Source organism: Lucilia sericata, unplaced genomic scaffold (genome assembly GCF_015586225.1).
Source record: "Lucilia sericata isolate MDLA Ls3-8-SP2 unplaced genomic scaffold, ASM1558622v1 Contig000938F_arrow, whole genome shotgun sequence".
In the NCBI taxonomy this organism is placed as follows: Eukaryota; Metazoa; Arthropoda; class Insecta; order Diptera; family Calliphoridae; genus Lucilia; species Lucilia sericata.
This window is the reverse complement of record NW_023994924.1, coordinates 6,032-27,674: the sequence shown is the minus strand read 5'-3', so window position 1 is coordinate 27,674 and position 21,643 is coordinate 6,032. Positions and strand designations below refer to the sequence as shown.

The following is a 21,643-nucleotide window of genomic DNA, read 5'->3' as shown; positions in this document are numbered from 1 at the left end:
ACTCCTGAATCATCTACTTGTGGTTTCCATAATCAATATTTGTAAACTTTATTAAGATTCTCCTAAATAACCCGATTTCAGAGCATACAATCTGATATTTGCAGTTTCCTAAAACCTTATACATAGTTATTGCTGGATAGGATGTCTGGAAAAGATTGGACAATCTCCTTCAGTAATCTCGTTACAAATAAAATTTCAGTTAACTCAGACTCCTTAGGTTTTGGAGCAACACCTTCTTATAAGCTGACGTAGAAACCTTTCTAGTCATCCCTTTGCTTTACTACTATTAAGTCTCAGATAAACGGATTTTCGAGGATCTTACATCATAATTTGAGTTTTTTTTTCAAAAATTTTCGGTTTTGGAAGACCACCTTAGTGTAAACTGCTAAAGATACCTTCCTAGTCATCACTTTTCGTGTTCTCTCTTTGAGATTATCCAAAATCAATTTGTTTAAGTACCTGTTAAATGGATTTTCAAGATTTCAATTTTCAGTTTCAATATAGACTTTTTATACCCACCATCAAAAAAGATGGGCGGTATATTGATTTTGTCATTCCGTTTGTAACACATCGAAATATTGGTCATAGACCCACAAAAGTATACATATTCTGGGTCCTCATTAAATTCTAAGACGATCTAGCCATGTCTGTCCGTCTGTCCGTCCGTCTGTCTGTCTGTCTGTTGAAAGCACGATAGAGTCCGAATGGAAAGAGCTAGAGGGTTGAAATTTCACACAAGTATTTCTTATAGGTAAGGTTTGTTTGGTATTGAAAATGGGCAATATCGGTCCACGTTTTCGGATAGCCCCCATACAAGTGGCCCCTCGAAAAGCAGCTTTAACAGCCATAACTTGTTTAAAAATACGAATATAGCGATGAAATTCGACATAAGTAAGTTTCTTGTTATCCAAAATCACTATGCAAAACTTTGTGAGGATCGGACCATAATTGACCCTACCCTCCATATAAGGTCCCCTTCAGAAAATGACTTTAACGCTCATTACTGGCTTAAAAATACTAGTATATAGATGAAATTCGACAAAAGTAAGTTTCATACGAGTCAAAAATCTATCTAAAAAATTTTATGTTGATCGGTCCATGATTGTCCCTACCCCCCATATAAGGTCCCCTTCAGAAAATGACTGCAACGCTCATTAATGACTTAAAAATACGAGTGTAGCTATAAAATTCGACACAAATAAATTTAATACGAACCAAATTTCGTCTACAGAATTTTATGAGGATCGACCCATAATTGACCCTACTCCCCTATTTAAGGTCCCCTTCAGAAAATTACTTTAACGCTTATAACAGGCCAAAAATACGAGTATATAGATGAAATTAGACATAAGTAAGTTTCATTCGAGTCAAACGAGGCTTGATGGTGGGTATATAAGATTCGGCATAGCCGAATATAACACTCTTACTTGTTTGATTTTATTTGAACATTTGAAATTTAAATAGCTCGACCGTATATACGACATAAGCTTCTTATTCTCTTCGATAACCAAATTTTCGAAAATACAGTTTTTTTTCAGATTTTTCGGCTTTGGAAGAACAACTTCGAACAAACTGAGGAAGAAGCGTTAATAGTTGTCCCATTTCAAGTTTAAGTTGTTTGTGTTTCAGTTATCTAAGACAAAAATAATACTATTAGAAAATGTATGTATTTGGCCGTCGGAAATCGTTAATTTTAGACACCATTTTTATATTTTTTGTTCAATATCTAAACTGTTTAAGTTCTACACCTTTGAATCGAAATATGTAGTTGTGTAATATTAGTTTCTGTAATAAAGTTCGTTCAAAGATTTACAAAAATTCTGTGTTCCCATTGCTTTGCACGGGCATGTACATTTTTCAAATGATATTGATTTTTCAACTTAGCAATAGTGGAGAGATAAAATTAAAGCTTTTCTTCCTTCCTTCCGATATACATACATACATAACTTATTTTTATTTTAAGCAAACCTGCACCCAAACACTTCAATTTAAAAACTCAATTGGGGAAAATATTTTTTTAAATAAAACTTAATTGAAAAATTTCCATACACATTCATTCAACCTGCCATTTATCTCCCATACGTTTGTTATTATTAGCAAACCGGCCTTCATTATTATACTTACTCTCTTTTTCAATGAGTGTTAAATAACATATTAATGATGACTGTCGTCGTCAGACATCATTATTATAGAAACGAATCATCAACCACATCATCATGCATAAAGATATAATAATGCACACGCACACATTTAACAATATTTATGCAAATGATTATCAAATTCGAACAGGAACACAGCATTTGCAAACCGACCGACCGACCAATACATCGCACAAAAAAACCTTTTTTCAATATGAAAACTTCTTTCCACCTCCTCCCCTCCAGCAAAGCTCTTTTCATTTAAAGCCTTTTCGAAACATTACTTTTTTACCACCAGAGATACATATTTCAATGCAAAAACTTGATGGTGAGGAAAGAGAAAGGGCGCACAGAACCACAAAGAACATTTGATGTTGATGAGTTTGAGTAGTGTGTAATGATGAAGATGAGTTGGCCATGGGCCAAATGATGGGTTGTATAGTATTAATTGTGTTCATAGAGACTGATTTTTTTTTTCCAAAAATAAATGAAGAGACTGTAGACCAAAGATATGATGCTTTATCCCAGACCATAGATTAACATAGTATAGACAATAGACCATAGTCCCGACTTAAAACTATTGTCCAGATTTTAGACTATGGTCCAAACTATAAGCTATAATCCAGAATATAGGCTATAGCCCAGATTATAGAATATACTCCAGACTACTATAGTCCAGACTATAGCCCTGAAAATAGATTATAATCCAGACGATAGACTATATTCCAGATTATAGAATATAGTCCGGACGATAGTGCAGACAATAGTACATACTATGGACTTTATACTATAAACCCAGATTATAAACAATTGTCCAGACTATAGAATATAGTTCAGACCACAGGACTATAGATTATAGTCGGTATTATAGAGTATAGCCCAGACTATAGATTATAGTCCAGACTGTAGACTATAGACCAGACTATGGTCGGGACTATAGAGTATAGTCCAGACTATAGACTATTGTTTAGGCTATAGACAATAGTCCAGATTATAGACTATAGTCCAGACTTTAGCCTATAGTCCAGACTATAGAGTATAGTTCAGACTATAGATTATAGTCCAGACTATAGATTATAGTCCAGACAATAGACTATAGTCCAGACTATAGACCAGACTATCGTCGGGACTATAGAGTATAGTCCAGACTATAGACTATTGTTCAGGCTATAGACAATAGTCCAGATTATAGACTATAGTCCAGACTTTAGCCTATAGTCCAGACTATAGAGTATAGTTCAGACTATAGATTATAGTCCAGACTATAGATTATAGTCCAGACAATAGACTATAGTCCAGACTATAGACCAGACTATAGTCGGGACTATAGAGTATAGTCCAGACTATAGACCAGACTATCGTCGGGACTATAGAGTATAGTCCAGACTATAGACTATTGTTCAGGCTATAGACAATAGTCCAGATTATAGACTATAGTCCAGACTTTAGCCTATAGTCCAGACTATAGAGTATAGTTCAGACTATAGATTATAGTCCAGACTATAGATTATAGTCCAGACAATAGACTATAGTCCAGACTATAGACCAGACTATAGTCGGGACTATACAGTATAGTCCAGACTATAGACCAGACTATAGTCGGGACTATAGAGTATAGTCCAGACTATAGACCAGACTATAGTCGGGACTATAGAGTATAGTCCAGACTATAGACCAGACTATAGTCGGGACTATAGAGTATAGTCCAGACTATAGACTATTGTTCAGGCTATAGACTATAATCCAGACAATAGACTATAGTCCAGACTATAGGATATAGTCCAGGCTACAAACTACAGCCCAGACTATAGGCTATAATACATACATACATACTATAGATTACCGTTGAGACTATAGAATAAATAACACAAGTGTCTTTGTAATGGAATATTAACATCTCGGTGATGTCCATCATATTAACACATGGAATCTCTTTCTTTATTGTTTTCATTTATAATAGGCATATTTTTCTCATATTTTGAATATTGTTTAACTTGTTTTTATTTTTCAATAAGCACATTATTTGCAATTTTTGCATTTGTTTCATCATTGGCTTTTCCTTCTTTTTTAACACATAAATGAGACTTGAAAAATTTGCGTTTTATTTATTTTGAACTCCTGTCATTTCTACACCGGCAAAATAGGCCTATTTCGCGCAAATACAAAAAGGAAAAAACAACCAACAAAGCAGATTATTTATTCAAATGGGGAAAAAAATGCTCACGAAAAAACATCCTGTTTCCTGGTTTTATTACAAAACTGTTATCCTATTATATAGGAATATTTACATACACATGCATATTCATTATATAAAGACATACCACGTTTAATTTATAAATTAAGAAAAATTCTAAAAAATTTTATAAATTTAATTAACTCAAAACCTCATTTATCTTTATTAAAATGAATAATTTTACTATTATTTATTGAAATCTTGAAATTATTGTCCTTTTTCGTTCGTTATTCTCTTCTCCTCTGCTGATAGCCCAGCAGCTGTAGTAAGTAATTCGTTCGTTCATTCATTAAATTAATTTATTTGAAAATTGTTGTTTTGAACATTATTTGTTTTTTAAACAACCAACTAAGTACAATAACAACTAACTTCCCTTTCAATCCAATTCATTCATGTAATTATTATTTTATTCATTCCCTCCTCAATGCAAGTGAGCGAGCGAGTCAGCAGAATTCTTCAATTTCAACATCAACATTCGAATTATTCGCTTAATACCAGGCGCACAGCAAAATTTGCACGCAAAAAGCGGTAAAAGTTATTTCGTTGGCATGCAATTGGCATGAAAGCAATCTACAGAATGTCTGAGGAGAATAAGTTAGTTGTTGTTTTTAGGTTGTCTTTTATATATAAAACACAAAGTGGTGGATACTATTTGTTGTCATCCTTTTTCCCCGCATACCAGCTATATATTTTCTTTTTTTTGCATAATATTTTGTTTGTATTTTTATTATTTTCTCAACTGGTATTGTTGTTGTTTTATTGTACTACTTGTATATATTTTGTGTTAACTTTTAGATTAGGGAGTGAGAGCGAAGAGGGGGTTGCAAAAATAATGATTCTGTGCAATACGCAAGTTTTTTTGATAAAGAGCGGGGATATTTTGTGATTAATAACATGTAGGGTGTAAAGAAATTTTGGTCTTACAATCGCTATCGATTAGTTTATTTATAGAATTGAATATACCACAGACTAAGATTCTAGACAGTATACTGGACTATAAGTAGACCATAGTCCAGTCTATAGACCCGAGTAGACTATAGACTAGATTCGACTATAGACTAGAATATATATAAACTAGACTAGACTGTATACTAGACTATAGACTTGACTATAGACTAGACTATAGACTAGACTAGACTATAGACTTGACTATAGACTAGACTATAGGCTAGAGTAGACTATAGAGTACACTATAGACTTGACTATAGACTAGACTATAGACTAGACTATAACATAGACTATAGAAAAAACTATAGACTACACTATAGTCTAGACTATAGACTACAATAAAGTATAAACTATACATACTGTAGATTAGACTGTAGAGTATACTATACTCTAGACTATAAACTAAACTACAGACTAGAATATAGACTAGACTATAGCCCAGACTGTAGACTACACAATGGTCTAGATTATAAACTAAACTACAGACTAGAATATAGACTAGACTATATACCAGACTAAAGACTATAGTATAAAAAAATAAACTAAAATATAATCTAAACTATAGACTAGACTTACTATAGTCTAAACTATTGACTAAACTATAGAATAGTCTATAGCTATACACATGCTAGACTATATATAAGTCTATCGACTAGAGAATATGTTAGACTAAACTTACCTTCTATCTGGCCTAATGTGTAGTAAGTACATTAGGCCAGATAGAAGGTAGACTATGGACTAGACTGTAAACTAGTTTATATATTAGACTATAAACTGTCTAGAGAATAGACTATAAAGTAGTTTAGACTATAGGTATATAGATATATAGATATAAAATATATACTGACATCTAGACAATTGACTAAACTATAGACGAGCCTAAACTAAACTGTAGGCTACATTATAATATAGACAAACTTTTGTTTTTGAGTTTAGTTAAAGCATAAGCTCCCCCAGAAACTCCTGATTAATTTAAAAACATAGTTTTTTTTTTACATGAAATTTTTATTTCAAACAAAAAGAAAAAAAATAAAAGAAATTCAATACACAAAGAGAAATTAAAGAATTTAAATCCAATACATACAAAATTATTAAAAAATCAATCAATTACCCCTTTCAATCACATATTTTAAGACGCAAAATCAACGAAACATCTTGATCAGGAAACACCTTATTAAAGCTGTTTATCCAAGTCTCGGCTATGCCTTTTTCAGGGGCATTATCATTGAGCAGTTCCTCAAAACACCGATGTCTAATCAGAATGTCAATCATTCTTGATCTTGCATAATTCAAACTATTAAAAAATTCTTTATTTTTTTCATCGTTCGATGGATTTTTCTTTCCCTTGAAGACAAAAGACTCTTCAACCATATAATGGAGAGCCGCTAGAACCATGGCGTATACCTCTCGTTTGATATTGCTATTTGGAACAAGCATTCCAAATATGAAAGGACCACTTAAACATGTCGGAAAATTGGTATAGCCATGCATCTCCATGATACTATTTGACACATGTCTATGCAGATTTGGTTCTTCCACCAGAAGCTTAAATGCATATGGAGCATAAGCAGCAACTACTCTGGATAATGTGGCAGTAGTTTTATCTGAAGCATTCTTTTGAATTCCATATTTAGCCATTAAGGAATTGATTGTAGACAAGTCTTGTGCCGAAACATTTCTTCCTCCAGTCGTCAATGCTTTTGGTCCTTTCGTTAGAACCAATGTAAGTATTGTTAATATGTCGGATGTTTCTTGTGCATTGTCAGGCTCTTTTTTTTTAAAACTATTTGTTATATAATAACCATGAAATTTTCCATCATCCATCATTTTTAAATAACACTTAATATTTTCACGAACTGTTTTCTAGTAAGCGACTCAAGACGCAAATTTAGCTTTCGACTGATTGGAAACTTTTGACGGGAATGTACATAAATTGAAATTTGATTCAGTTGCCAAGCGTATTATCCCTACCAAGGCGAATTCATATAAGGTGGTGTTATTCAATCAGCTGATAATTTTTTTCTTAATTCGCCTGGTTTACTTAGCTGTCAAAGTTTGTTATTGTTTACATTTTTATATTTAAAAATGTCCGTTAAACGGGGAAAAACTTCGTTAATATTTTGAATTATTTATGTAAAAAATCTGAAAATACCAAGCATCTCGTAAACAAATGTCATTTTATTTAAATAATGGCATAATTGGTATGTATACAAATATGTTATTTAAGAAAAATATTTTTTTCTATTAAATGTTAACATATTACACAATATTGATTTATATTTTATATTAAAATTTTGTAGATAACGTGATTAACTAAAATAAATCTCTTCCGGAACACTTAATATTAAGAAACTCATATGAAGTATTTACCCGGCTGGCGGCAGCTGACTTCTATGTTATGGCTTAATTTTGAAATCTATTAAATGTTATCAAATTAAACAATATTGTTTTATATATACACTATGTAGATAAAGAGATTAACTAAAAAAAGTCTGTTCCGGAACGCTTTATATAAAAAAACCCATATGAAGTATTTACCCGTCCGGCGGCTGCTACATTACGGCCAAATATTGAAAATTACTCCGCCGGAGTAGAATTATCCATTCGCAACATATATTCATTCATTCGTAATATAATATTTTCATGAATATGTACTTTTTTATGTTTATTTTTCACAAAAAATTAAGTTTTACTTAACTTCAGGCACTCACTTAAATTATGCAAATTAATCTGCCGGAATAGAATTTTTCGTTTGAAACAAACATTATTCAATTCAGAATATATTTTGCTCACAAATTTTAATATCTTTATCTTTATTTTTTAATAAAATATAAACATTTTACAAACATTTTTCATCAAATGAATTCGCTTATGGTACTTATGGTTCTTGACATCTACGTAAACCAAATGCAAAAACAAAATACATGTAAAATGTTGTTGTTGCAGAACTGCCACCACCTTATCTGAATTCGCCTGGAATTGCATCATTGTAAGCCTGAGCTGTAAAATTTTGTATTTCAATACTATTTGGATCAGTGTTGGTCATATTGTACTTAACATTTTATAGAAATGTTTTAATATATATATTATCACGGGTTTACATGGCAAATTTTTTGCACAAGGTTTTGAAATTGTATGAGAGAGAAGATGAAGTAGACTAATATATAGACTAGAGTCTAGTCACTAGACTATTGATTAGTCAATAGAGTAGACTATAGACTAGATTATAGATTAGACACTAGACTATATATTAGACTGTGCAGTAGACTAGACTATAGACTAACTTCAGACTAGACTGTAAACTATCTTCAGACTAGTCTATAGAGTAGCTTCAGACAGCACTATAGACTAGACTTTACATCAGACTATAGTATAGACTAGACTAGATTATAGACTGGACTTTAGATTAGACACTAGACTATAGATAAGACTGTGGAATAGACTAGACTGTAGGCTAACCTCAGACTAGTCTATAGACTAACTTCAGACTAGTCTATAGACTATCTTCACACTACTCTATAGACTAGACTTAAGATTAGAACAGACTTTACATCAGACTATACTATAGACTACACTATAGACTAGACTAGACTATAAACTAGATTAGACTAAATACTAGACTTTAGAGTAGACTAGAGTCTACATCGGCAGAGAGTAAAAAATAAGTTCTCTTACTGGTTTTTATCGTTTTTTATACACGTGTTAGCATACAAGCGTGTGTTATTAAGAGTGCAAGAAGGCTCTTAACAAAGCTCTTTGCCGATATATGGACTAGACTATAGACTATACTATAAACTAGATTATAGACTAGACCATAGATTAGAAAGTAGAGTATACTAAAGACTAGACTATAGTCTTGACTAGATTCAGACTATATAGTAGACTTTAGATCAGACTAGAAGATAGACTGCACCATAGAGTAGACTAGGCTATAAGATTGACAATATATAGATTATATACATATAGATTATACCAAAGAATTTTGTAAAAATTTTCTCAAATCATATATGTATGTATATCCGAGGTATGTTAAACACCCTTTATTTAATGTCCCTCAAATAACTACTTTTTCCTTATTTTTCTTATCATCCTGTTGCTTAAACGTTAAATTTCTTTTACAATATTCTGGAAACCTAATACAATTGTATGTGCTGTCATAAATCATGTTCACATCACAATAATAATGGGTACAACCAGCAGACGGATATAGCGACATACTTCGATTTTTTATTCGTTTTTATTGGTTCTTATCTAGATTAAATTGGCAATAAAAAATTTACTATTTTAACAATTTCCAAAATTGTTAAATAACACTATAATTGTAAGGGGGGGATAAAGCAAGTTATATTTTTTTTATATGAAGGTCAACCGACAATTTACTAAGAAACATTATTAAATTGTAATCAATTATTGTCAATTTATGATAAAATTTAAAAGTAATTGAGAATTTGCATGTTATTAAAAAAACGCACAATTTAAACCTGTAATAAAACAACCAAATATTTGATTAAATAATTAAAACGTTTTTAGTAAAAAAGTTATTTTAATGTTAATGTATAAATTTGTATTAAAAATGTTATGTCTCGTTAAAACTAGATATAAACAAGTAAGAGTGTTATATTCGGCTATGCCGAATCTTATATACCCACCATCAAACCTCGTTTGACTAGAATGAAACTTACTTATGTCGAATTTCATCTATATACTCGTATTTTTTAGGCCAGTTTTAAGCGTTAAAGTAATTTTCTGAAGGGGACCTTATATAGGGGGTAGGGTCAATTATGGGTCGATCCTAATATAATTTGGTAGACAGAATTTGGTTCGTATTAAATTTATTTGTGTCGAATTTCATCGCTACACTCGTATTTTTAAGCCACTAATGAGCGTTGCAGTCATTTTCTAAAGGGGACCTTATATGGGGGGTAGGGTCAATCATGGACCGATCCTCATAAAATTTTTTAGATAGATTTTGACTCGTATGAAACTTACTTATGTCGAATTTCATCTATATACTAGTATTTTTAAGCCAGTAATGAGCGTTAAAGTCATTTTCTGAAGGGGACCTTATATGGGGGGTAGGGTCAATTATGGACCGATCCTCATAAAATTTTGCATAATGATTTTGGATCATAAGAAACTTACTTATGTCGAATTTTATCGCTATATTCGTATTTTTAAACAAGTTATGGCTGTTGAAGCTGCTTTTCGAGGGGCCACTTGTATGGGGGCTATCAGAAAATGTGGACCGATATTGCCCATTTTCAATACCAAACAAACCTTACCTGTAAGAAATATTTATGTGAATTTTCAACCCTCTAGCTCTTTCCATTGGGACTCTATCGTGCTTTTAACAGACAGACAGACAGACAGACAGACGGACGGACAGACATGACTAGATCGACTTAGAATTTAATGAGGACCCAGAATATATATACTTTTGTGGGTTTATGACCAATATTTCGACGTGTTACAAACGGAATGACAAAATCAATATACCCCCCATCTTTTTTGATGGTGGGTATAAAAATAGGGTTCTATAAATCGACTTTCGAATAATCGAACAATCAACTTTTTGTCGAAAAAAGTCGAAAAGTCGAAGTCGACTATTTTGTTCCAAAAAAGTCGATAACTCGACTATCGTCTATGAAAAAAGTCGAAAAGTCGACTTTGTAAGTAAAAGTCGAAAAGTCAAAAAATCGGAAAGTCGAAAAAAGTCGAAAAGTCGAAAAAAGTTGAAAAGTCGAAAAAAGTCGATAAGTCGAAAAAAGTCGAAAAGTCGGAAAAAGTCGAAAAGTCGGAAAAAGTCGAAAAGTCGAAAAAAGTCGAAAAGTCGAAAATTTTAAAAAAGTGGAAAAGAGGTCAAAAACTCTAAAATAGTCGGAAAAACTCGAAAAAAGTAAAAAAATAGTCGAAAAAAGTCGAAATAAATCGAAAATAGTCAAAAAGTCGTAAAAAATCAAAAAGTCGGAAAAAGGCGAAAAGTCGGAAAAAGTCGAAAAAAGTCGAAAAGTCGAAAAAAGTCGAAAAGTCGAAAAAAGTCGAAAAGTCGAAATAAGTCGAAAAGACGAAAAAAGTCGGAAAAAGTCGAAAAGTCGAAAAAAGTGGAAAAGTCGACCATTTATAAAATACTAAAAGTCGAAAAGTCTAAAAGTCGACTTTTAAATAAATGAAAAAGGTCGAAAAGTCGAAAAATCGACTTTTCATAAAATGGAAAAAGTCGAAAGGTCGACTTTTCGTTTCAACTATAGAACCCTAGTATGTATATATCGGGAAAAAGTATCTATACCTATACAAGAAAAGATCCTTCAAAGCGAACGTCTTATTATTTTGGTATTTCTCCTTTTAAAATATCTGTACATTCTATAGAAAATTTTTGCGTCATCGATATCATTTCGTATTACTCCCTTATATTGTGGTAATTATGGCTGCCTTAAAATCTGATGAAGAACTTATGAAAATGACGGGCGAAGAAATATCAAAAATGTTTGAAGATCTAGACAAATTTTATATGCCTCTAAAATTTTCTGGTCTTTATATCATAAATTTTTTCAAAGAAAAAAATCCCAACGATGGTGAAAGAACACGCGACATATTTACAATACTTAGATTAATGCTAACCAAAGGTCCTAAAGCATTATTATATGGGGGAAGAAGTGTTTCCGCTGAAGAATTGTGTACAATCAATTCTTTAATTGCTAAATACGAAATCAAAAAAGATCCAACAACTACAAGAACTGTCACATTATCCAGAATTGTTGCTGCTTATGCTCCATATGCCTTTAAACTTTTGGTAGAAGAACCAAATCTTCATAGGCCGGTGCCAAATAGTACCATGCAGAAACTTGGCTATATAAATTTTCCGAAATATTTAAGTGGTCCTTTTATATTTGGAATGATTGCTCCTTATACAAATATCAAACGAGAGATATACGCCATGATTCTAGCGGCACTCCATTATATGATTGAAGAATCATTTGTCTTTAAACGGAATAAAAATCCAACAGATTATGAAAAGGAAGCAGAATATAGGCAATGTTTGAGCTACGCAATATCAAGAGTGAAAGATAATTATATTTGGTGGGAGTCACATAACAAAAAACTTCGTAATGATAACGCCCCGGAAAAAAATATTGCTGAGATGTGGATAAAAAGTTTTGAAAAAGCTTTCCCCAATAAAAATATTTTGAGTGAATTACATTTAAAAATTTGTCTCCAATAAAAGTAATTTGTGTGAATAATCTTTAAAATTTTGTCCTTTTAAATGTAATTGATATTTCATATCCTGTATTAACTTTAATGTTTTGAACTGAAATCCCTTAATGTCCATGTATTGAATGCTTTTGAACGCTTCTAATAAATATGTTATTATATATCTATGTCAAAAAAATTTCTAATCCTGGGTGATTTTATTCTGCAACTAAACTACAGTCTAGTCTAATCTATAGACTAGTTGTCATTCTATTCTATTAGTTGATAGTCTAGTCTATAGACTAGTTTATAGTCTAGAATATTTACTAGTTTATAGTCTAGTATATATACTAGTTTATAGTCTAGCCAATAGAATAGTTTATAGTCAAGTCTATAGACTATTTTATAGTATAGTCAATGGAATAATTTAAAGTCTAGTTCATAGCCTAGTGTATAGACTAGTTTATAATGTAGTCTGTTGAATACTTTATAGTCTAGTCAATAGCATAGTTTAAAGTCTAGTCTATAGAATAGTTTATAGCCTAGTCTATAGAATAGTTTATAGTCTACTCTCTAGACTAGTTTACAGTCTATTCTATAGACTAGTCTATAGACTAGTTTCTAGTTTATAGAATAGTGTGTAGTCTTGTCTGTGTACTAGTTTATACTCTAGAGTATAGACAAGTCTATAGAGTAGATTAAGGTCTAATCCATAAACTAGTCTACAATATAAACACGGAATATCTACAGTTTAGTTTAAAACTGAAACGAGGTGATTTACAAATTAAACCTTCTAAGTTTTCTAAAATTTCCTCACATTAGTTTGTGCATCATTGAATTGCGGTTAATATTTTAGAGATTTTATTATTTTATTTAATTAATATATAAGTTTATTGTTTGATTTGTTTTACAATACATTTTATTTATATATTTCTATTAAGATTTAAACATTTATTAGCATACACTTACATAATTATGTATGTAAATTTGTATGTATATGGAGACTTAAATTGGTATAACATCAATTATAAAATAGATTTCTAAGATTTGTTTTTCCTTTTTTTTTTTTTGTTATTAAATAGCTATTATATATAATAATAATATATATAAGAAACACTTAACTAAATATATAATTTTTCTTTAAAAAAAAAAGTAGTAAATATAAAAAAGTATAGGAGAGGGGTGGTGGTAACGTTTTAAAAAAAAGCAAAAGTCAGTAATAGTAAAGTAATTTAAAAAGAACTGTAACAGTTTTCTTTACATCTTAAAGACAACAATTAAAAGAAATTTATAAAATAATATTTATAGTTGTTGTTTGTAGTAGTTTAAACTGGTTTAAGTTATAGTATTGAAGAATAATTTATTTAAATTGTCCAGCCAGGTCAAAATGTCTTCTTTCAGTTGTTGCAGGATGACGTTGATTATTAGGATTATTCATATGTTCCATACTGATTTTACTTTTTTTACTTGTTGGCGCCCCTTGACATGAGGGCATTGTATGTTAGAATAGTCTCTTCTCGTAGGAGAAAAGACCATGTACATTACCTTCCAATTGAGCGGAATGAGTACGTTTCATGAAACGCAATTTACCAGTATAAATAGAAGCACGTAATTCATCAATAGATCTGGAGCCAATATCTTGCAAACTATGCTGTAGACCGACTTCCAAATAGGGCAAGTAACGTAAAACGGAACCCTTGTCAACAATACTGCCACTAACACCTTGAGCCACCTTCAATTTATCCATGTCGTTGTGATAGTAGCGAGACATGGCGGCACCTTTGGCATCACGTCTCTCCATAGCTTCCAAGGAACCCATACCACGATATTTCTTCAAGCGTACACCATCGGAGAAGAAATATTCACCGGGAGCCTCTGAAGTACCAGCCAATAAAGAACCCATCATAACAGCGCTGGCGCCTAAGCACAAAGCTTTAACAATATGACCAATTGATTGTATGCCACCATCGGCAATAATGGGTACACCGAATTGTTTGGCATATGTGGAGACTTGATAGACGGCGGTGGCTTGGGGACAACCACAGGCCATTACCTCTTGGGTAATACAGATGGAACCGGAACCCATACCGACACGCAAAGCATCAACGCCAGCATCAATCAGATTCTTAGCTTGGGCACGGGTAACAACTGCAAGTGTTAAAAAAAGAGAAAAGCAAAGAAATAATGGTTTATGAGTTATAATGAGTGCAGTGTGTATTAGAGAGTAAAGGAAACAACGATCTAGTTGTTAAAAATTCTAAAAGGATTTGTTTTAGAGGGCTTTTTTAAGTTTGAAAGTGTTTAAATGAAATGAAGAAAACATTTAATTAATTTCTAGTTCTGTCTAGCTAAGTTCTTGTTCAGTTCTGTTCTAGCTCAGTTCTAGTTCAGTTCAAGTTCAGTTCAAGTTCAGTTCTAGTTCAGTTCTAGTTCAGTTCTAGTTCAGTTCTAGTTCAGTTCTAGTTCAGTTCTAGTTCAGTTCTAGTTCAGTTCTAGTTCAGTTCTAGTTCAGTTCTAGTTCAGTTCTAGTTCAGTTCTAGTTCAGTTCTAGTTCAGTTCTAGTACAGTTCTAGTTCAGTTCTTATTCAGTTATAGTCCTATTTTAATTCTGTTCTAGTTTAGTTCTAGTTCAGTTCTAGTTCAGTTCTAGTCCAGTTCTAGTTCAGTTCTAGTTCAGTTCTAGTTCAGTTCTAGTTCAGTTCTAGTTCAGTTCTAGTTCAGTTCTAGTTCAGTTCTAGTTCAGTTATAGTTCAGTTCTAGTTCAGTTCCAGTACAGTTCTAGTTCAGTTCTAATTCAGTTATAGTTCAGTTCTAGTTCAGTTCTAGTCCAGTTCTAGCTCAGTTCTAGTTCAGTTCTAGTTCAGTTCTAGTTCAGTTCTAGTTCAGTTCTAGTTCAGTTCTAGTTCAGTTCTAGTTCAGTTCTAGTTCAGTTCTAGTTCAGTTCTAGTTCAGTTCTAGTTCAGTTCTAGTTCAGTTCTAGTTCAGTTCTAGTACAGTTCTAGTTCAGTTCTTATTCAGTTATAGTCCTATTTTAATTCTGCTCTAGTTCAGTTCTAGTTCAGTTCCAGTACAGTTCTAGTTCAGTTCTTATTCAGTTATAGTCCTATTTTAATTCTGTTCTAGTTTAGCTCTAGTTCAGTTCTAGTTCAGTTCTAGTCCAGTTCAAGTTCAGTTCTAGTTCAGTTCTATTTCAGTTCTAGTTCAGTTCTAGTTCAGTTCTAGTTCAGTTCTAGTCCAGTTCTAGCTCAGTTCTAGTTCAGTTCTAGTTCAGTTCTAGTTCAGTAGTAGTACATGTAGTTCAGATCAAGTTTAGTGCTGTTCTAGTTCACATTTAGATCAATAATAGTTCAGACCTTATTAAGTTGTAATTCAGTTCTGTCTAGATCAATTCTAGCTCTGAGCAAAACTTTTCAAATTTTCGCTTAATTAAATTGGGGTTAGGCTTTTAATTAAATTGAAACTTTCGTTAAATATTTAAAAACTTTCAATAATATTTCATACAACTCACCATTTCCACCGATAACTTGCAATTCAGGATAAGTATTCTTAATATATTTAATCATCTCAACCTGATAAATGGAATTGCCCTGTGATGAATCCAAAACAATAACATCAACACCGGCGGCAGCCAAAAGCTTAAGACGATCCTTGTCCTCGGGACGAGTACCAATGGCGGCACCCACCAACAACTGTTTATTGCTATCTTTCGAGGCGTTGGGGTAAGAACGAGCCTTTTTCAAATCTGTGCGTGCTATAAGGGCCACCAATTCGCCATTTTCATTGACGATGGGCAATTTGCCCTTTTTGCTCTTTTCCAAAATGTCATTAGCCATGGGTAGATTAATGCCATTGGGAGCAGTGATCAGATCAGTGGTCATTATGGTGCCCAATTTGATTTCAGGCTGGTTTTCGCGAAAATCAATATCGCGTGAGGTGACAATACCCAAAAGTTTGCCGCCCAAGTTACCGTTCGAGGTGATGGGATAACCGGTGAAACCGTTCTTGCGGCGGGCTTCCAAAACATCACCCACGGTATTATCGGGCGACATAACTGAGGGATCACGGATGAAACCATGTTTGTATTTCTTAACCTTATGAACCTCATTGGCCTGGTATTCGGGAGTGCAGTTGTGGTGTAAAATGCCAATGCCACCACCCAACTAAAATTAAAAAAAAGAGGTGGAGATAATAAAAATTAGATGGGGAGAAGTTTTAGTTTAACTTACAGCCATGGCTATGGCCATTTCCGACTCTGTAACTGTGTCCATGGGGGAAGAGACCAGGGGGGCACGCAATTTTATCTTTTTGGTAAGTGGAGAACTTAGATCTACTTCTTCGGCAGTAAAATCTATATAACCGGGCAGGATAAGGAAATCACTGGAAGGAAAGTTAACATTTTTTACATCGGTTTTATTTAAATAGGTCTAAGGGCCAACTTACTTGTAGGTCAAACCCTCAGCATTGGCAAACAACTCCTGGCAAGATAAACCATCTTGTAAATTATCTTCAGCGGGAGTTGCTACAAAACCATTGGTGGGCACTACGTTGTTAGCAGACATATTGTTGGCTTTGATGTGTTTTGGGATAAATGGAATTAATTTTTTCTTTGGCACTAATAAATTTTTAAACAAAATTTACTAACGGCGTAATTTGAAATTGTTTTAACAATAAATTTTGTATTTTATGCAATTGCTTTTTTAAATTTTTTGCTTTTAATAAATTTTCTACAATTATTAATTAAAGCAGCGAATGTTGACTCTGGAATTGGCACAGAAAATAAATAAAAACAATTGAAAAAACGTAAAATCTGTTGTTCTAAACTTTTTTTGTAATTGAAATTTTTTATAAATTTTTTGAAAAGCACATTTTTTTCCGGAATATTTACCTTCCGTAGAGATGCGTTGCTCTCAATGAATCGACACCAAATGAGCAAAGGCGAAGATGTAGATAAAAAGAAAACTTGCAAGAAAAATGAACGCACAAAGCAACCACGTGTCCCACAGAGCTGTAAGAAAAGTATAATTAATTTTATTAAACAAATAATTATTCTAAACCAATTAATACAAATTAAATAATAATTTCTTCCTTTAACTAAATAATTCTTAACAAAATAATACAATTTTAATTCAAAAATTAAAAATAAACAAAATGTACTTAAAATAGCAACTCTGTTTGGCGAAAAACATAAAAACACACTGAACATACTCCGTCAGTAAACATAGCAAAAGGGAAAGATAAAAAACTTTGACAGTTGTCTAAAATAAGGAGTAAACATTGAAATTTAAGAAATAATTTTTATTTTTAAACAAATTAATGAAAAATTTTGTTTAAAATTTCTTAAAAAATATAGAAAACATGAGTTTACCACCTGCTTTATTGGCACGACTGGCCCAACGTGGTTTGGTAAATAAACAAAAGGCACAAAAAGAAAATGGTAATAATCAATAATTACTCCCGGTAAAAGCAATTCCTTAACATTTTTTATCAAAACATCTTAACTATAGAACCTCCTGCCCTAACGTCGGCCGCAGAAAATGAGGAAGTTATTGCTGAGGACTATGATGAAATGGACAGTGATAATCAGCCTGCCCATAATTCTGAAGAGTATCAATATCCCACCCAATATGATTTGGATCATGATCAGGTACGCAAACCCATGGAAGACAATAACTGGTTGGCCCAAATGAAGGTGCGCATGGGAGAAGCCAGTTCGGCCAATGGTTATAAATGCTGTCCCAATAAATACAATATTTGGCATAAATGCACCCTCTATTGTGTCAATCGCTGGGGAGAAGGTATAACCAAACCTTCCGCGGAATATATGAAACGTTATAAACGTTTAATACGTAAATATCCTTTACCCAAGGGTTGGGTAGAAATGTATGATCCCGGTTGTGGTTGTTATTATTTTGCTTGTGAAACAGAAAATGTGGTATCTTGGTTGCCACCCACTCATCCCAAATCAGAGGTGACCAAATGTGCTGCCGCTATAAGAAAACAAATGGAAGAATCTAGCGGCGAACAGATTAGTGATGGTGAACCCATGTCAGATGTAGACGAAGAACCAGTAAAAGAATCGGCCCAGGCTAGACATCATCGTGAAGTAGAGGAAATTATTAATGCCTCACTAAGGCCTAAATCACCACGCACTTTGGATTCACACGAGTTTCCATCCTTGCAAGAAGTGGCTGGTAGTCCTACAGTGGCCTTGCCACGTAAACAAAAATCCCGTGACTTGGATAGAGCTCTATCGCGTCAAAGAAAAGATCGCGGCGATCGCAGCGAACGTGTTGAACGTGATAGAGATCGTTATTCTGGTCATGGTGGTAGTAATAGACGTCATCATGGACGTAATAATGATGATATATTGGATCCTATGGATCCAAGCGCTTATTCGGATATACCACGTGGTAAATGGTCTGATGGCTTGGTCGTGGGCGGTGGTGGTGATGATAGAAAAAAGAAATCAGATGATTCGAATAAGCGTGACAAAAGCGACAGAGATTCAAGACGTTCAGATCATTCGGATGATGAAGATTAGTTTGGAAAATAAACTACATATTGCATAATTATATATGTATTATAAGAAAAAAAAAATAAATTCGAATTTAAATTAATTTTATGGTTTTTTTAATTGTTCTAAATAGAAACAAATTTATTTTACTGAGTTTTCTATAGAAAAACTTAAGTATAACAGTCTATTCTAAAGAAAATTTTGTGTATAAAATATGTTTCTTAATAAAAATTACGTATAACATAATTTTTATTTATTTTTAAGAGCTTTGTGTATTACAAATTTTATAAACTTTGTGTATAACAGTTCTTTCTTTAGAAAATTGCGTTTTCTTGTGTATAAGTTTTGTTCTTTACACAAATTATTACTTATCCAATTATTGATAGATATACAAATCTGTGTATAACACATTTCTATAAAATGTATGTATAACAGTTTTTTTACAGAAAAACGTTTGTATAACCTATAGAAAATGTGTGTATAACTGTTTTTTTACAGAAAATGTGTGTAAAACAGTTTTTTTTCTATAGAAAAACATGTGTATAACAGGCTTTTATACGGAAAAATGTGCGTATTTTTTACCAAAAATGTTTGTATAACAGTATTTTTACAGAAAAATGTGTGTATAACACATTTAATTTAATTTAATAGTTTTTTCTATAGAAAAATGTATATATAACAGTTTTTCTATAGAAAAACGTGTATGTATAACAGTTTTTTATAGAAAAAAAGTGTGTATAACAGTTTTTTTTATAGAAAAACGAGTATATAACAGTTTTTTATACAGCAAAAAACTGTTTTTTTTATAGAAAATTGTGGGTATAACAGTTTTTTCTATAGAAATATGTGTTTATAACAGTTTATTCTATAGAAAAATGTGTTTTAGTTTATTCTATAGCTAATTTTACTCTTAACTGTTTCTTTTTATTTAAATATTTGTGTATAACAGATTTTCTATATACACATTAATGTATAACCGTTTTTCTGTTTCATTTCGCCATCTCTGTGTTACGACCTTAATTTACCTTGGAATAATAGTTCAAAACACTAAATGTTACTGTCATTTTATTTCCCCTTATTTAATAATAATTACCAAAAATTAAAAAACACACCCCTCTCTAATTGAGAGCAACAATAACAACAACAGCAGGAATGAATTTAAAATTTTTCATTTACTTTTTCGTTAAAATGAAAAGAAAACGAAAGTCTTTAAAAAGATAAACAAAAAGGGAAAATATAAGAAAAACAACAACTACTAAAAGGAAATCATATTATAATAAAAACAAACAACAACAAAAGCATTAAACTCAAACACACCCTCTCTCTGTTGAAAATATCAGCAACAGCACTAAAGAATGAAAATGAATGAATTGTACGAACAACAAGGTGGTGATGTTAACAACAACAAACATTTAACAATAACAAGAATATTACTTTACGCAAAACAACAATGGAAAAACAGAAAGGCAGACAGACAAATAACACACTCTAAAAACTCTGTTTGTTAGACTGTCGTCCGTCCGCCAGTAAAGTAACATCCGTAAGTTTTGTGTGTTGGTGTGTTTGTTGTTTTTTTTTTTTTAATTTCTTGTGAATTTTTCTGAAATGAATTCCTGAGCTCCTGTTACTTTTGATGAATTTGAGGCGTATCTAGGGCGTGGTGGATGTCGGCGACCTTGGGTGTGTTTGTTCCGCTATTTCGCTTTAACAAGGCTGGATTTAAAATATTTTTTACATTTGATGTGATTGTCTGGGCTGACTGGCTAGCTAGCTAACACAGACTGGGTGTTTTAGGCGCTGCCAGCATTTCTTACTTTCGTTATTATTGTTTTGTTGTCAGCAAAAATGTTCTTCAACCAACATTATTATTCTCGGTCAATAATAATAATAAACACCACTCACCACCACCTCATTCTAACAACAAACATTTTTAAATTGTGTGTGTTTTTTTTAATACCAGGGGGTATGTACTTTAAAAAGTAAAATGTTGTTGTTGTAAAACAGCTGACTGGTTGTTTGTATTGTATTGGCCGGTATTACGAAATAATCGTACAAACATTTAGTTGCGCTATCAAAAGCCTACAATAAAGAGTAAATGGCCTCTAACGTTTGTAATTTGAGCGTTTAATATGAGCTGTTTGCTGCTATTTAAAAGTACACTGTAAAAAAAATATATGAAAAATTTACATAAAACAAACTTAAGAAAATTTTGATTTTTTTTATTATTTTTTATAGGCAATTTTATAAAATTTATTTCTTTCATAAATTGTCTTTTTAGGATTTTATTTAATCCTTTTCTCTCAGTGTAGCCAAATACAATTGTAGGTTGGCAATATGAGACATACGGCCGGCATAAGCTGTAAAGTTGATAACAGGTCTTTAACAAATGAACTTAGTTGTGGGTGGTGGGTAAAATGCAAAGAGATTTTTCCATTAAATCGTTTAGCTCAATGAACAAATGAAAAAAGGTTTCAATGATATTTAATTATAAAATATTTCATATTATTTATCATAGTTTTTGTTTCTTTTACTCTCTATACATTTGCTTTAATTATCCTTTTTTCTTACCACCACCTCTACTTTTGTTTTAGTAACACAAACGAATGTTTTACATTTCCTTGT

At 32.1% G+C, this 21,643-nt stretch overlaps 2 protein-coding genes across 3 annotated transcripts; one reads left to right on the top strand and one right to left on the bottom strand.

The window, feature by feature from the left end:
• Nucleotides 1-14,006: 14,006 nt before the first annotated feature.
• On the bottom strand, nucleotides 14,007-17,512 carry LOC119609144 (inosine-5'-monophosphate dehydrogenase). Its single transcript, XM_037963858.1, has 5 exons — nucleotides 17,393-17,512; nucleotides 16,948-17,265; nucleotides 16,734-16,884; nucleotides 16,016-16,667; nucleotides 14,007-14,655 (listed from the first exon to the last, which is right to left on the bottom strand). Exons 2-5 carry the CDS (start codon nucleotides 17,064-17,066, stop codon nucleotides 14,009-14,011), a joined length of 1,569 nt encoding a protein of 522 aa, XP_037819786.1. The 5' UTR covers nucleotides 17,067-17,265; nucleotides 17,393-17,512; the 3' UTR covers nucleotides 14,007-14,008.
• Nucleotides 17,513-17,703: 191 nt separating this feature from the next.
• LOC119609143 lies at nucleotides 17,704-19,124 on the top strand. 2 transcript variants are annotated; one of them, XM_037963857.1, is made up of 3 exons: nucleotides 17,728-17,774; nucleotides 17,858-17,941; nucleotides 18,012-19,124. In XM_037963857.1, exons 2-3 carry the CDS (start codon nucleotides 17,863-17,865, stop codon nucleotides 19,046-19,048), a joined length of 1,116 nt encoding a protein of 371 aa, XP_037819785.1. In that variant the 5' UTR covers nucleotides 17,728-17,774; nucleotides 17,858-17,862; the 3' UTR covers nucleotides 19,049-19,124. The 2 variants fall into 2 exon arrangements, with proteins under 2 accessions (XP_037819784.1, XP_037819785.1); XM_037963856.1 differs by having other exon boundaries at nucleotides 17,704-17,941.
• Nucleotides 19,125-21,643: the final 2,519 nt, after the last annotated feature.